The sequence below is a fragment of the Haliaeetus leucocephalus genome, unplaced genomic scaffold (genome assembly GCF_000737465.1).
Source record: "Haliaeetus leucocephalus isolate CR32 unplaced genomic scaffold, Haliaeetus_leucocephalus-4.0 Scaffold849, whole genome shotgun sequence".
In the NCBI taxonomy this organism is placed as follows: Eukaryota; Metazoa; Chordata; class Aves; order Accipitriformes; family Accipitridae; genus Haliaeetus; species Haliaeetus leucocephalus.
Genome location: NW_010973285.1, coordinates 4,234,359 through 4,250,561, shown reverse-complemented (window position 1 = coordinate 4,250,561; position 16,203 = coordinate 4,234,359). Strand labels below are relative to the sequence as shown.

General features: G+C 42.2%; 1 protein-coding gene across 1 annotated transcript in view; it reads right to left on the bottom strand.

Moving 5' to 3' along the window:
* PDE8B (phosphodiesterase 8B) overlaps positions 1 to 16,203 on the bottom strand; it is a 43,612-nt gene that overhangs the window by 3,633 nt on the left and 23,776 nt on the right. Inside the window, exons 10-19 of the mRNA XM_010582847.1 lie at positions 12,420 to 12,451; positions 11,547 to 11,632; positions 10,575 to 10,637; positions 9,200 to 9,364; positions 8,347 to 8,392; positions 7,770 to 7,905; positions 5,915 to 6,113; positions 4,759 to 4,976; positions 3,607 to 3,746; positions 420 to 580 (exon numbers count right to left, since the gene is read on the bottom strand). Coding sequence (XP_010581149.1) covers positions 420 to 580; positions 3,607 to 3,746; positions 4,759 to 4,976; positions 5,915 to 6,113; positions 7,770 to 7,905; positions 8,347 to 8,392; positions 9,200 to 9,364; positions 10,575 to 10,637; positions 11,547 to 11,632; positions 12,420 to 12,451 — 1,246 coding nt within the window. The remainder of the gene's footprint in view (positions 1 to 419; positions 581 to 3,606; positions 3,747 to 4,758; positions 4,977 to 5,914; positions 6,114 to 7,769; positions 7,906 to 8,346; positions 8,393 to 9,199; positions 9,365 to 10,574; positions 10,638 to 11,546; positions 11,633 to 12,419; positions 12,452 to 16,203) is intronic.

The window sequence follows — 16,203 nt, the reverse complement described above, 5'->3', positions numbered from 1 at the left end:
ATCTTAGAAGAGAAAGGGCCAGCCTGATGATTCAGTTGAGGGCTTCATCAGGCATCGATCTTCATGCTCTTTTCAGGGAAGGTATTGGGACTAGAAGCTAGAATGGTGACGCTCTTGAATTTCAGCAAATTAAATTGACTAAGGCTAATCAAATAATTTTGTTTTGGCCAGATGGAGAAAGCTGAAAGTGTAACACCTCCTTTCCACCACTCTGTACTGCAAGCTTCATGGTAAGCAAACTAGCTAACTTTGGCTGGAGTGAATTCTGCATGAAATCGAGGGTCCAGTTCTGGCTGGGGACAAAAAGCATACATCTAGACTCCATTGTGATGCCAGGCAGACCCCGTGTGGAACAGCAGACCCAACTGATGTGCACTTTGTCACATAACATAATAGTCAAATTATAAAAATATGCGTACCTGTGCAAAATACTCCTCTGAAATCCTCCCTGCCCATTCGATACATAGCTCTAGGGGGCGACATGGATTTGCTACATCTGCACATTTAATCATCATGCGCTTGATCAGTGTCTGGTTATCTGGAAAATTCTTTATATTGGCTGTACAGTCGCAGCTGCTGCCTTCGCTCTGTAAAAGAGAGTTGGTTACAGGGACCAGTGGCCAGCATCCCTGCTAGCAGGAGCGAGGGCATCATTATCAGCTCTTGCACTTAGGCAGTAAGCAGGCACCCAGCCTGACGCCTTCCAATTTCATGCAGAGCACCAGGAACTTGGAGGAGAAAGTGATGTCTGAGAAATGTAGCCTTGCTAATGATAGCCCCATTACATATGACAGTTGTGGAAGATTCTCAGAATTAATAGCAAAGTTTGTGAAATAAAGGAGTCACAGGCTCTTCATCAGGTAGGGTGAGTTACCCTTCTCCATGTCCCAGCCTTGCCCTCTTGGAACAGGACCAGGACAGGGGACACAGCTGCCAGCTGCAAGCTGATAAACCATACTCACTGCTGAGTGTTTAAATGTGGGGGTGGTGATGGTAGGGAGCTGCTTTATTTAGGGGAGTTTCTAGATTTTGGTTTTCATTCCTAGATGGGAAAACTGAGGCAGGCACAGAGGTGTGAACTGACTTGCACAACTGTTCCTTTTACAGGCAGAAAAGCGGGTCTGTGCTGTTCAGTTCCAGTATGTTTGCAAATAAGACTGCTGCCTTTGTGCTGGATTCTGAACCCTCGGCCTGGAATACTTTTTGGTCTTAGTTACCAGCTAGGATGAAGTCTCAGATAATCTATGAGATTAACACTATGAAAATGCAGGAGTAGCAGACTGACTGCAGAAAGTCTCTGCTTGCTAGGCAGTAAAATACCAAACTGCTTATTGACTGCTCTGGAGAGCAGGTGGAGGGGACAGAGTGGTTGTTAGAAGTCTGCTGTGGCATCATCTTCTGGGTCTTGAACAATTTAGAAGCGCACAGGTATATTATGTTCCTTACTGAGTAATAAAAAGCCTCCACTTCAGCTCACCATGGCATTAACACTATTCTCAAAATAATATATTTGTGTAATTATGACCTCCCTTCACTGCTAAATTCAACTCTTGAGTCAAAAACTGAACATAAATACTTTTTACCACCATGGCTAAATTAATGTCTTTGTGGTTTAGGGGGAGATATTTTGCAGTGACAGTTGCCAATTCAGGCATTAATCTTCTAACTTTATGTTTAGCAGTTAATTTTTTTTCAGCATGGGTAGTCCAGCAAAGTGCTGCCAGATTAACCCTGCTCCTTAACTGCTGTTCAAGATCAAAAATAGGAAAAGCCACTGTTAACAATAAGGAACAGAACAACCTAATACTGGAGAAAAAAAGCAGACTGTAATAGAAGTAGTTCTGTGCTCCGCTTTTATTGCTCTCCATCTCTTGTACATTTTAAAATAGTCTCTGCTATAAACTGGTAAGATAAAGGAGAGTGAGTCAAAGAAAACGTTTTCTGTAGGTTAGAAAAGCTGATTGCAGTAGAATGTATGGAGAGCATTTAAAAGCTCTTTAGGAAGTGCTGGAACAAATGCATTCATGGGATAAAAGGAAGATTTCCCAGAAATGTGTTCAGAGGATGGAAACACTGTGGTTTCAGACAGGCTTGTGAATCTAAATGCTACAGGCCAACGTGGGAATGGCAGAAAACTAAAGAGATTTTTAAAAGGGTGGAGATGGAGGAAACATTTCAGAAAAACACTGAAGCTGTCAGAGGGAGAAAGGAAGCACTGTGAGAAGCCACATTTCCCAGTGATGCCTCAGAGGGCTTTTCTAGAAGTTGGGGGAGCAAGCTGCTATCTGGTCCCCATGTAAGTACCGAGAAACCTGAGAGCGGGTAATTCCATGCCACCCACTTTTGTGGACCTTCCTTTCCTCTGAGCTTTGATCTAAAGTGGGATCCCCACTGTCCTGGCTTAGCCCGTGCCAGGAGGGGAAAGCCATGAAACGCAGCGCCAGGTGATGTGTTGGGAGCACAGTGCAGAAACAGTGATAGGGGCCCCCGGCGGTGCCCAAACCACATCCCCCTGTGCTGTGGGACTTCTGACACTGAAGATGATCAGGCTAATTCAGACCCAGTGCCACAACCAGTGTGCCCTCCAGAGCTTGGAAGTGCTGGGGACGACAGTGCAAAGCATCCACAGAGCCAGTGAAGTTGAGCAGCATTTGTGATTTCCAGCTCAAACTGTTGGGAGAACAGAGCTCAGTGATCTCTAGAAGCAGGTCAGTTCAACTGACATAAAGCTGTCGGTGAGGCTGTAAACTCCACCGGTCCTGACTGGTTTCTACACCGAGGACAGTCTACACTGCAAAAAGTCCAGTTATGGAGAACAGACAGAAGCTACGTTTATTTATTTTTAATATCACTAACCTTCAGTTTGGTCTGATTTTTTTTTTTTCTATGTTTCTAATAAAGCACTGTTTTCACTGAGCTGTGGCAAGATGATCTTTGCTTAGGTGAGTAACGCTGCCCTGGAGAACCCTGTCAGGCACTGAGTGCTCAGCCTCGAGAGGCAACAAGAGAAGGCAAAGAGGGGCCTGGGCTGGGAAACTCAGAGGCATCTTACGGAATATACCCTGGCTGGTGATGAAGCATTGGGGTGTGTAACTGATAGGAATAAAGGCCTGGACATCTCTTGGTATAATCAGGAATGGGGATGGGGTGGAGACGTCTCAGGAAGCAATGGAGTTATTCTTCATGACTTGAAGTCTCCAGATTACATAGACGCAAAACTGCCAGGGCAGGTTCCTCACTTACAACCCCAGGCTTAGGCAAATCCCACTGTCTGGAGGCAGGACCATAGGCACAACTGCTGACCTGGCTCCATGCACAGAATTTGCATGTACAAAAACACCCACCCACATGTTTTCTGAACACAAGATGGCTTTGAAGGCAAGGCTTGTAAAATGAAGTGTTTAAATGAGCTAAGGGCAGGGCCAGACATAGAAAACAAGAAAATAAAAGTATTGTTTCACACTTTGAGGTGTCAGGTCACAAATCCAGTTGTGTCTTTTGGGCATTACCACAGTGCAAATTAATACAATGTGAATGAAAATGATACTTAAAGTTGTCATGGAAGAACTTCACTGAAATGCCTAAAGGCGTAAGTCCTGCAAGCACTTACATGTGAGCTGGTCTCCTCAGATGCCATTGGCTTGTTAATGCTGTTCACAAATTTGTTCACATGCTCAAAGTGCTTCGTCATCTCCGTTGCCAAAACCATATCGATAATGGCCTGGCGCAATGTCCGGTAGTGATTTCTAGGAAAGAAAAATAGTTCCTGCTCAGCAGCCTACCGGACAGAGCTCCACCCTTTCCTCGTCCCTGCCTAGACAGTGCTGCAAAACACTGCTTGGTGGCTCACCCACATGAGCTGGCACATTCAGAGTTATGAATGGTCTAGGATTGGAGGAGTGGACTAGATCATGCCTCTTGAGGTTCCTCCAGCTCTGAATTCCTGTATGCCTTTTTAATGTTATTTTTACCTAATGAAAACCAATCCCCCGAAGTCAATATAAATTTACAATTCAATTTCATAATGCTGTAACACTAAGACAACTTCTCCAGGAATGGCACCAACACATTTCCATGTCACTGTATGTTAGCTTGGAACACAAATCTCAAGTTTTTCAGAAAACAACAGTGTTATGGGGGCTAAACAAATTCATTACCTGTTTGGGGTCAGGCCCTTTCCCTTTCAGATCCCTTTCTCTCTCACCCCGTCCCTGCAAAAGCTAGGCTGATGCAATGGGAACTCCCAGGCTATGTGTATGCCCAGCAGCAGCGTGCCTCCAACTCTCCCAGAGCTTTAGCTTCCTTCACCACTACCCCTTTCTCTGCCATGCAAATGCAGCAGTGCCAGCAAACATGGGCCCCTGTGTAAACATAGCATGCAGCATCTGGCTGCTTGGGTGGAAACATGTGGCCCAAAACAGTTGTTTCCAGGCTTCTCCAATGAAAAGGCAGTGGGTCAAGATGCAGCCTTCAGGCTGCCAGCTGGACCATGCCAATATAATCCATAAAAGATTATCAAGCATCTCTATAAGCTTCCAAAAAATACAAATTGGAGGATGGGGGGAGGGCGGGAGGGGGAGGAAATTAAAGCCTTTTTAAAAAATCATGTCTACACAGGATTCTGGAAGAGGTTAAATATTAATGTGCCTATTTAAATTATATTTTTTGGTTTAGAAGGTAAGCTTTCAGTCTGCCCCAAACTAAAATCACCAAACAAGCAATCCACACATGTACACTGCCCTTCTTCAGCAGACCCACCTATCAATATTCTTGAAAATGTTGCATTTGCTGTCTTTAGTTGTAAGCTGAAATGCCAGTGCTGTGTGATGACTCTCTAATACAGCTGTATCATTGTAAAGGACAGCTAATTCACTGCCTGCATTACACAGGAAAGAGTTGGTCCGTCCAGGGTGGTCCACGTCATGAATGGTAGCAGCTATTAATGCAGCCACCTCATCTAAATGGTCAAGACTTCCCTACAAGAAGAGAGAAAAATTATGATGTTGCACAAAAATTACAGTAAATAATTTCTGACCATTTCCAGGTACCCACAAATATGCAAGTGTAAGCTTGAGTGCAGTGATCCTGCCTCCTTGGAATCATTTTCCACTCACTGAGCCCACAGGTTACCTACTGCAAAACTCCCCCTCCCACCCTTACCCAAACCCTCCTTCCTTAATGAAGCTTTTTACTATGCTGTCACCTAAGCAATATCTTTGCATTAAATCCTCTAATGGTGGATGGATCCTCTAGTGGTGTCATTCCACTTTGTGTGCTTGCCTGAATGCCTCTGTCCTGATTCTGATCCTACACAGCTTGTGTGTTTTAGGATGGGATAGGATAGGATAGGATAGGATAGGATAAGATATTTCAGTCGGAAGGGACCTACAACGATCACCTAGTCCAACTGCCTGACCAATTCCAGGCTGACCAGAAATTAAGGCATATGGGCATTGCCCAAATGTCCCTTAAACACCGACAGGCCTGGGGCATCGACCACCTCTCCAGGAAGCCTGCTCCCATGTTTGACCACCCTCTTGGTAAAGAAATGCTTCCCAACATCCAGTCTAAACCTGCCCTGGCGCAGCTTTGAACCATTCCCACACGTCCTAACAGGGGATCCCAGGGAGAAGAGATCAGCACCTTCCTCTCCAAAGCTTTTGCAAAGCTTTATTAAGAGCTGTTACTGAGAAAAAGCCAGTTACCAAGAGATAGAAAAGAGCCAGGTTTCCCCCCTATTATTGCTACTTAAAAATGTAAATTCCTTACTCATGTAAAAAGAAACTCTGTGGGCCTGCAGGCATCACAGGAAAACTTAAAGGGCAGAGAGACTTTATGAAGCCAGGAATATTACTTAGGTAATGGTAATCACACCAAAATCCTAGCCCAAAGTACTCCTAGGTGATGGTTATACCTTAACTCTCTCCTTCCCAAGAAAGAAGGCGGTAGCATGCAGGACATCCGCTGCGTGCGTGGAGTTGTGGTATGAGTTGGAGGAGTGGTAATTGGCTTCAATGACCTGCAGCCATGCTCGCAGTGTTGCTTCTGAACAGTTTAAAAACTCAGAAACCCCAAATCGGGCAAAAATTTTTAAGCCCAAATGCACTAATGGCCTGAAAAACAATAAAAGAAAAAAGCACCGTTGTAAAATAGGAACTTCTGATGTTCTAAAGAGTGATAGTTTTGACAAAGAAACCAATAAGACCTTAAGAATAAAAGGTGGGGGGAAGTGTTAAACATTTTTGTACTGCACATCTATAACCTCTCAAAAGCCTGGCCAAGGTTACAAATTATTACATCTACCATCCTTTCAGACATTATTTTGATATCTTTTGTAGAAATGGTGCAGTTCCACTACAGTTTCACCAATTCTTGTGTCTTCAGAAAAAATTCTTAAAAGCTCAGGTCTTTTGTGGTTTTGTATCTGTCAGTCAATAAAAAATACACTTTTTTCCTGACGACAAAAAGCAGACTTTGAACATGACATGGGCACATCCCAAAGGCTAAAAAGCCCTAAGACAAAAAAGGTCAAATGTTTACTGTTTCAAATAAACTGGTGACTTCAGGGAGTCCAGATTTCCGCTTCCTGACTATTTGAAGTTGGCAATAGGCAAAGTGTATTGATGCTTCTCAGAGCAGCTCTTTGTATCAGGTTATTTCATGTGAACTCTTCTAGCTTTAGGAGGGCTGGATCACTTTCTAGAGCTGAGGCAGGAGCCTGCCATCGGTAACCACCCCACCTCCCCTGCCATAAATTTCAACCCAGGCAGCAGATAACTCTGTGTGTATGTGTCTCTTGGCTGGAGAGGGAATCTGAAGTCTGGTGAGTGTAATGCTGGAGAGTACAGCGATGCGCCTGTGTGTGAAACAGTAAATAGAGTAAAATCTCTAATCTTGTTGGTTCTTAAATCTAAATCCACTCTGGCTTGTCATTTACTCTGTGTTGCCTGTGACAGAGTCCAACCTATCAGTCACATTTTTCACTCCTGCAAGATGATCTACAAGGCTCCTGAGCTGAGAAAGGTATAACCAAAAGCCAACACCTGCAAATTAAAATCAGGCAAATATGAATTCCCAAAATGGCCATTTTCTTCAAACAGAGTACAAGAAACCTGGTAGTCTCTCCAATTCTTTGCATCTTGGAATGAAAATCACTTTTCTCTGTGGATGTCATGTTTATTTTTGTGGTCTGCCTGACCTCAAAACTACTGGCATCTTCTTTCATTATTAGCTTTAAAATCTCAGGCTTTTGATCCTATCACTGGTTTATCCTCCAGCCCAGTTTTTTTATCCCTATAATCAAAAGCCACAGCTGCCTCAGAGCTTCCTAAATCATAGGGTGGTTAGGTGAGGGAGGGGAGAGGCTTGCTTTTTCCACCATGACCATTTGCACATGAGCAGGAAAATGAGGCATCTGTGGGACATCCAGCATGTAACACCACCAGGCTGTGCCAAACAGTGTCACCTGGACAGAGTGGATGGGAGTCAAGCAAGGTAAAAGTTGAACAGAAGACAGTCCTGGAGGGCTGCAGACGCTGTCAGGGAAGACAACAGTCTGTACAGGGCTCTCCATGGTCTGTGCACACATCTTGACCACGGTGTGTCCCTGGCTTGTTAAAGGGGACAAGTGGTATCAAACACACACACAAAAAGAAAGACAGCTCTCACAGATTTGCTGTGTCTTGCTTCAGTCTATCCAGAGCAAACTGCTTTCTGTTACAGTTCCTCAAAAACCGTTCTGCGGGCATCCAGGGAAAGGAGTCCAGTACCTTTTATTTGTAACAGCTTCCAACTCAAAAATATTGAAGTCCCAGCTTTCCTCATTATCTAGCAGCTGTGCAATACAGGGTGGAACATCACTGATGGTGTTTGGCACTGAAAGGTGACTATGGCTCAGGTTCATATCTGTTGAATGGAATGGAATTTGGGAGTTTAAAATTTCCTGGTTTTCCCCCCCCCCCCCCCCGAACTCCATTTAGAAAACAACTCTTTTTCAAGAAAAACAACTCTTTTATTTACATGAAAAAATCTGTAAAAGCCTATAATGTATATGGTTTATGTTATTACAGATTATTTGGACATAAACCAAAAAGACCAGTGAACATTTCTTTGAGTGACAATTTAGTATTTTCCTAGTCTGTTTTTCTACATTTTGAAATGCATTATTTTAATTATTAGAACCTGCTTCAACTCCAAAATGGAGGCAGTCTACCACTTGTTCTGCAGTCACTTAGACAACCATTTCCAAAGACATACATCCCACTGCAACTTAGCTTGGAGCTCTGTGTCATTAGCATCTACAAAAGAAGTCACACGTGCAAAGGGAAGTTTAAAATGGTGGCTTACTCTTAGAAAACACATACTCGTTTCCTGACAGTCTTCTCAAGCCATCCTGAAAAAGCAAGTTTATCCTAAGTTTTAGGCAGAGTAACCATGCATCATTAATTGCAAAAACACTGCATGCACTTTCTCATTAGATACTATTCCTGGCTACTAAAAGCTCTGCTCCTATTGTAGCATTATAAGCACCATCCTTGTTTTAAGGTCTTTCAAAACAGACGTGAAAGGATCCAAGGAATCCAACAACTAGTATGAGATCTCCAGAAAGGATGTTATTAACTATAAAGTGTATTCCCCTTCTTGACCCTTTCATTGGCAGCTGCAGGATTTCATCATTCAAATTAACCACTATCTTTTATTTTTCTTTCTTTTTTTTAATATTATTTTGACAAGGATTAGGTCAGTGTGTGTTAAAAAATGAGGTAAACCATGATGAAATCTAGGTGGTCTGCCTCTGGCAGACAGTGTTACTGCTGTTACAGGACCAAAGTCAGAACCTGATTAAAGTAACTTCGCTCTTACACTGGACCATCAGTAGAACAATCCCTCTAATCCCATCTAAGATTCTAGGGTTTCTATAAAGTATCTCCTTGAGACAAATCAGATTGGATGATATAGTTTCTAGTGGCAACCATGTTCACTTATATATGAGGATTAATGCACCCAATGTACTGAGATGTGGCCATATCTTAGTATATCTTGGTGCCTGCTGTTGGTAAAGAGGCCAAAATACTTAAGTGAAATGGTCATGAATTACAAGTCCCCTTCCAATTTCTTGTGAAATTTTAGCACAGCAGAGCCCTGAACTGTGATGTAGGACATTGGTAACAGTAGTTTCATCTTTACTAATTTTACTCACAGTCATAAGACCTCCAACAAGATCATTTGTGTGAGGATCTTCATCTTTGGTACCTAGCTGAGGGGAGTAAAGTTCTGTTGTCCGCAGGATTTCCAGAACTCTGTCCAAGGCTTCTGCTACTGTGATGGGGCTGTTTTCCTGGGCAGCATTAATGATGTTAATAACCTGAAAGCAGGTTAAGGAGACAGATGAGAAAGACTGAATGGCACTTTTGTCTTTTCTTATTACAAAATCTTTATTCTTGGCTTGATTATGCTACTTTCCATTTAGCAAATGCCATATAATTCCCCCCAACCCTTGAAGTGCAACTCTGAAAATGTAAATTTGTGCTCAGATTCCCTGGTATCCATCTGCTATTTATAACTGGCAAACTCCTGGGAAGTGAAAGCAGAAGGGTCTGAAATATCTGAAATAGTTGCAGGTGGGTAGACCAAAAACTAGCCATGTCCCAGTCCTTCAGCATAGCCAGGCTGCTCAGAAGCAATCATTCAGTCCCTAGAGGGAGAAAAAACAAATGAACAAACTCCTGGATGCGACTCAGATATCCTGATATTGGATGCAAAGCCTTAGTTTTCTCAATGTGAAAATGAAAGACAGAGAGCAGAAACAGGTGGGCCATGGTTAAGGGAGAAGAGTATGGCTCTTCTTTGCCTCCCACCTTGTGTCACAGCTGCAATCTGGGAATGCAGCAATAGTGCCAGGACTGAGAGGGAGAAAGCCCCAGTGCTGTCTTCTCCAGCAACCAGAAGTGGGGGCACTACAGGCCTCCCTGTGGATATGCTTGGGGAGAAGGAAAAGGGAAGGAGTCAGCTGATCTAACAGGCATGGTGGTGCTAGGAAGTGAAGACCTTAATGATAGGAAGAGAGAAGATGGGGAGAGAAGAAAAAATAGTTTGAGGGTGGGAGATAGATGGCAGGCACCCTAGTTTGCGAGACAAGTGATTGTGCAGCTGGTTTGCAAGAGCAGAGTGTATAACATGGATAGTGAAGAAAAGACTGCAGGCAAGTGGGGGACAGAATATGGGACAGGTGCTCCCTTCTCTGCATGCTATCTTACAAATATCAATGGTAAAAGCAAAGGTGAGATGGGAAGAACATGTCCTCCTACAAATGCATGGCTCAAGAGAGCAGGGTCCCCTTCCTGCCACAAGCAGTGCATCTGGCAAGGACATCCTTTCCCCTTTTTAATATTCTTCCTTATGACTAGGATTTAGGATGACACAATGAGATGCAGTAAGTGGTAAGAAAAAAAAATTATTTAAATTATTCTGTTAAATACAAGGTGCAGGAAACCGCTGGATGTCCTGCCACAAACTTCCCTATGAGAGTAACTCCAAACTCTGAGTTTGTGGAAAAGGCGGTACTCAGGACTCACCTTTGTGATAGGAGCTTCTATTGTCATCGAGTGGATCCTTGCCATGGAAGAGTACCGTCGGGTCTGTAAACCTGGAGCTGCCATTAGAGATAGCACTGTTTACATGCCACAGAGTGGAAATCAAATGACAGCATTTAAAGAGTGCAGAATGCTGTCACTGGGAAACAGCACGACAGAATCCAGCCTCATCTCTTATTTCTCCTGTGTCTCCCCTCCTGCAAGTTCTTGTTTTACTGCTTCATTTCTTGCACAGTTCACTACCTCCTTTGCAGCCACCCCTCACTTCTGCTGTCAGTTTTTCTGTCCATCCTTCACTTCAGCTATACTGAAGTGGAGCTATACTTAAGCTATATTATACTTCATGCCCAGTACCTGCCACTATCCCTTTGTTTGCAATGGATCTCTGTCAGACACAGCTCCTCCTGTGAGAGTATGTGTGTGCGTGTGTCCCTTGTCTCAGTGATACATCTGCTCTAATGGAACCTGTTCCTCATCCCCATAAGGTGTGCTTCTCTCACTACATACTGGGGCAGAAAGAAATCTCTGCCACCACCATCCCAGCCCCAGCAAGCAGTCACAAATGGGATCAGGAGCAGAAGTACTGCCCTCAAGTAACCAGCAGCAGTAGATCCCTTCATGTCCCATACTAATGAAAACAAAATACTGGTTCAGGAGCACAAGCTGCAGCTTTCCAAGAGAGGTGGAACTAACCCTTCACCATGCATTCTTTTAGCAGGCTGCCCCCATCCCATGGCACAGCCACTCCTCTCTGTGAAGGCACTGCGTGCTGCTATGCATTGTGTAGTGATGCTGAGGCACTGTTTTGCAAATCAGAATAAAGAAATTTTATAGCAGTTGTAAAAAACTCGAATTTAATCAGCTGTGAATCTGTCTGGTTCCTCTTTCATTCTCCATTTTTATTGCCTAAGGCAAGTCTGTTCTTTATTTACAACATCATTCTTGACAATTTACTTTCTTACCATCACTACTTTGAGACGTTATTGACTTAACATCAATTGAGTCTTTCCGTCTATTCTTGCATTTGAAGGAATGGGATTCTGTAAATACAAGCCAAAAGCCTTTAAAATGCATCAAGTAAGACCTCTACAGAGTTGCCTCCCTGTAAAATTCTGGACATTTAATTAAATTATCTTAACAATACCACATAAGTAGGGGAGATATTGTAATCTGTGCACATCAGAACAAGGTACTTGGTGTCTATCAGTTTACAGCAACTTGTCTAAAGTCACCTGGAAAGCTGTTTTGCAAGGAAGTCAAGATACCTTATGAAACAGAGGACTTGCTTCACCTAACTTTAGCTCCCTAAAACCAGCAGTCTTTCAGGCTGTCTTTCTCTAAGACAGACCTAAAGATCATGCTTTAAGAGAGATGTCTCAAGCAGGCAGGTTGAACCCCTCCTGCAAGTCCCTTTTGCTCTCCACCAACCACTGAACAAGCCTGAGTTTAACTGCCTAGAAGTTTAGCCAAGTGAGAAAAATCCCATCTCAGTCTACACTCTTCCAGTCCAAGCACAATTCAGACTCAGGCAGCTTTTGCTTTTAATTGCAATAATTTTTTGTACCCCGTGTTTAAGAAGAATCCAACACACTGAGAATTATTATAAACAATCAATTCAGTTGTTGTGAAAATTAACCATGCACCAAGCTGTCATTCTTGAAACTGCCATTTGCTAAAGCAAAAGAAATTGTCACATCCAGACAAATGCAAAAGCTGGATAAAATGCCTGGAAAGACCGTCAAAAAAAGAAAAAAAAAAATCTGGTAAAGTTTCATTTCCCTCCAAAACATTACAGTCTGCACTCTGCCTTATGTTTAAAAACAGCACCCGTGTGTTTATCCACCTTCTTGCAAGAGTCTCTATAGTACCTATTCCCAGAGTATCTGAAATTCCACTCAAAGATCAGAGACCCTAGCAAGCTTTCACAAGGAGATAATCACCATGTGAAGAATCAGAAATATCATAAAACTGATATTCCCAACATAAGGACCAATTTGCATAACCGTGTTACAAGACAGGGTATATGCAGCCTGTCCTTAGCAAAAATAAAATGTTAATATACAATTCTCCAGAATTAAAAATATATCCATCTTAAAAACTACTGAAATACAGTTTCTGTCTTAATTCTTTTCTTTACCACAGCTTGTCTTTACAAGACAACTTGGGTCTTCTTATTTTGTTGTAGTCCAGACTGGAGAAATTGAAAGCATTTTCCTCTGTTGACACCTAAGAGTGGGGGATAACTAATGCATGTTAAATTATTTTATTTATTTATTTGTTTGATAGGACTCGTCTTTCAAAATCCTTTCCTGCATTAACATTTGGAGGAGTTTAACATAAGGCACTTCAATGGGATCAAACATTTACACATAAACATAGCTGCGAGTGGCAGTAGCTGACAGGACAACTCTCCTTGTGTTAAATACCAACTAGCAAGCTGGAAACTTTGCTAGTGCCACCTAGAGAGTTACAGGTGCTTAAGAGCTACTATGCCACACTACAATTTCAGCTGAAAATATTTAAATGCCTAAATAAAAAATTTTCCTTCACCTGTTGAATGGAATGTCTTCCCATCCAGATTTGTTACAAATTACACCATTGCAAACAGCACAGTACACATGGATTATTTTTCTACATTCGTCACATACTGGTATACGTCCATGGCTCTGGGAATTTATTCTTGGACCACAACCATGGACCACAGAGATGGAACCTACATCACATACATGTGACTCTAAGGTTGCCTGCTTTCACTGCACCACTGTCATCAACATGGCTTCGTGGGATGTGGCTTCCCAGTCTTGCCGAAATCTGTCACAATAATGAGCAAACCTAAATGCCCCACATAATCTGTAAAACACATTAGTGAACTAGTAACAACGTGTTAACTAGTAAGAAGTGTTCTTCAGCTTAATTCATGTGTGTTCTCACCTTCCTGTTTGCAGGAAAAAAACAGTGAGAAAGAAAAAACTGCGTTTATTACAGGGTCAGAGAAGCAAGCAGTTTAACACGCCGTGGATCAGTTCTGATGGCAGCAATGGTAATGAGAGCAGAAAATGTAGGGCACGTCAAGCAGTCATTTCCCATGCTCTTGGTATGTTATATACTCCTCCCATGTGAAAATCAGAAGCTGCTTGACATCGTACAGCAATGTTGTCCAGTGTTTCATAGTGGGAAGAGCCTCAGGTACCAGAAGGTAACAGAGCACAAGAACCTGTTCACTCAGAATAGGACAGCAGTGCTGCATCTGGCTCAGATCACTAGAATCACAAGTTTAAAATTGGCCTTTAGTGCGTCCTTCCTAAGGGAAAATTGTTACTCCAAATATTACACAGCATTGGAAGAAGAGATTATCCCCTTATATTCCACACTTTTAGTCAAAAGCTATCTGCAGAAGTTACTGAGAGCTTGAACGTGCTGTGTGCAAGTAAGCAAACCTGCCTGAGACACAGGGCAAAGGTTGTGCAGCCACGCTTCAACAACTCAGCCCTGACAGGACATGATTAGCTGTAGCCTGGACACTACAGACAACTGTCTTAGCCCTGTGCTGTGGCCTGCTGACAGGTCCTGAACTTGAAAACGCTAGGGCAGATCTGCTGGCAAAAATCAGAGCAGTTCCACATTAATTTCAAACACAAAGGGGTGCCGAGGCACACCAGCTTCAGGATCAGACATGGTGTTTTAATACAACGAAGAGCAATGCATCTTAACTCTGAATGCTCGGTGGGAGCTCTGCACAGGAGATTGAATTATTAATGATGGCTACAAATCCAATTCGTGGTGCGACATCAGAGCAGCTGGCATCTATCATTGGCCATCTGCTCTGACCACGGACTCAACAGAGGGAAGAGACAACATTTCATACCAGCAAAGAATCCAGCCATGACTTCAAGCACAGTGGTATATAAAGGTAAATGAAAGTATTCTAACCTGACTGATAATTGTCTCCTGTGTACTTCTCATCATGGTAACTCTTGTAGAGCCGAAGATGCACCAAGAGTAAGATACATATGTAAGGAAAAAGAATAGAAAAAGATTTTAAAAGGACTACATTCAACACTGTCCTTATCCAGCATTTTCTGTTCAGTTATTTAAAAAGTGTTTGGCAAAGACTCTTTTTTAGGTGTAATTAGATGTAGAGAAATAATATGAAAGTAAACAGATATGCAATGCAGAAAATTACACATACAATAGTGCTTTTAGGTATTAAGTTCCTGCTTAATGCCTGTGTCTGCCAGAGAACTGACATTCATTTTTAGATAGTGTTTTAAGTGCAAATTGCATATGAATCTGAAAGATTCCAGGAATAAAACACAAAAAGAAAAAAAAAAAATCCTAAAATGTTCATTTTTGCCTTCTATATGGTAATTTAAAAACCATTTTCTTAGTACTATCTAATCTAATTGTGCATGCATCCTTTCATGGGTCACTGATAAACCAGACTTCAAAAAACTCGGTTACAAAAACAAGTCTCCAGCAACTGAAGGGTAGAGGTAGGTGTCACCCATCAGAACTTTATTTCCAAGTAATTTTTAATCATTCTCATGAAGGAAAAAAGTTAAACACAAGATCTTAATTATTTGTGCTTCTGAAACATCTTGGGTAGCTCCACCAATAGATATTTCAAACTTTCTTAGAATTTAAATATGATTTTTCCACCATCTTAAAGTTTACAGCTATTGCTTGGTCTACAATAACACAGGTTAAATGCTCCTCTGCTTTTCCATCCTGCTCAGAAACGAAAGCACAGTCTGTCCAATACCTGACAGTTTAGTATCTGCTAATCACTTCACCCAGTTCCTTTGTTACATGGTTACAAGAAAGTATTTTGCTGTTCATAGGAAAACTGAGTAGAACTTTCAGTTCCTCAAGTCTTCCGTCTAAAATTAGTACATGATGTATTACATATAGCTAAGAGAGACATTGAAAAGGGATAAAAATAATGCAGTACTTTTTTTACTGTAGTCACTGGAGAAGATACACATACCCTCTACTTCAGATGAATAAACTTCAGTGCTTAACACTGCACTTCGACAAATTCATTACACATCACATTTAGGAGTCCAGTACTGTCATCTAATCTATGGTGATTGGTCCCTCTGACTAAAACCATCACCTGCCTATAGCAAAGCACTAGATTGCATGGAAGTATGAAATACATGGTTGCAACCTGTGAGTTAAAAGGAGAGCACAGCAAGGTTGCACTTTTGTGCTCTTAGCATCTGTATCAGTTTGTGACAGTGCACACTGCAGGGTCCTCACAGGGATTATTTAGGAAAGAAAGGAAAGGAATGATACAAATTCTCTTTTCCATCATTCTTGCACACCTTGCATCTTTTTTTCTTTTTTGCTATTAAGGGGGGGAGGGGAAGACAGCGAAAGGGAAAGAGAAGAGAATGGAAAGGAAAAAACCCCAAAATTCAGGAGTGGCTTTCTGTGATGAAAAGGAAGAAGTAAAAAAAAGGGGGGAATCCTGCACTCATGCTCCATATAAATCTTGTTCAAAGGAGTGTAAGGAACAACTCTTCCTCCAGCAAACCAGTTTTAAAGGCTGGAACACCTTTTTTGTAATCATGCAGGAACTCTCAGAGAAATAATCTCATTCAAACAG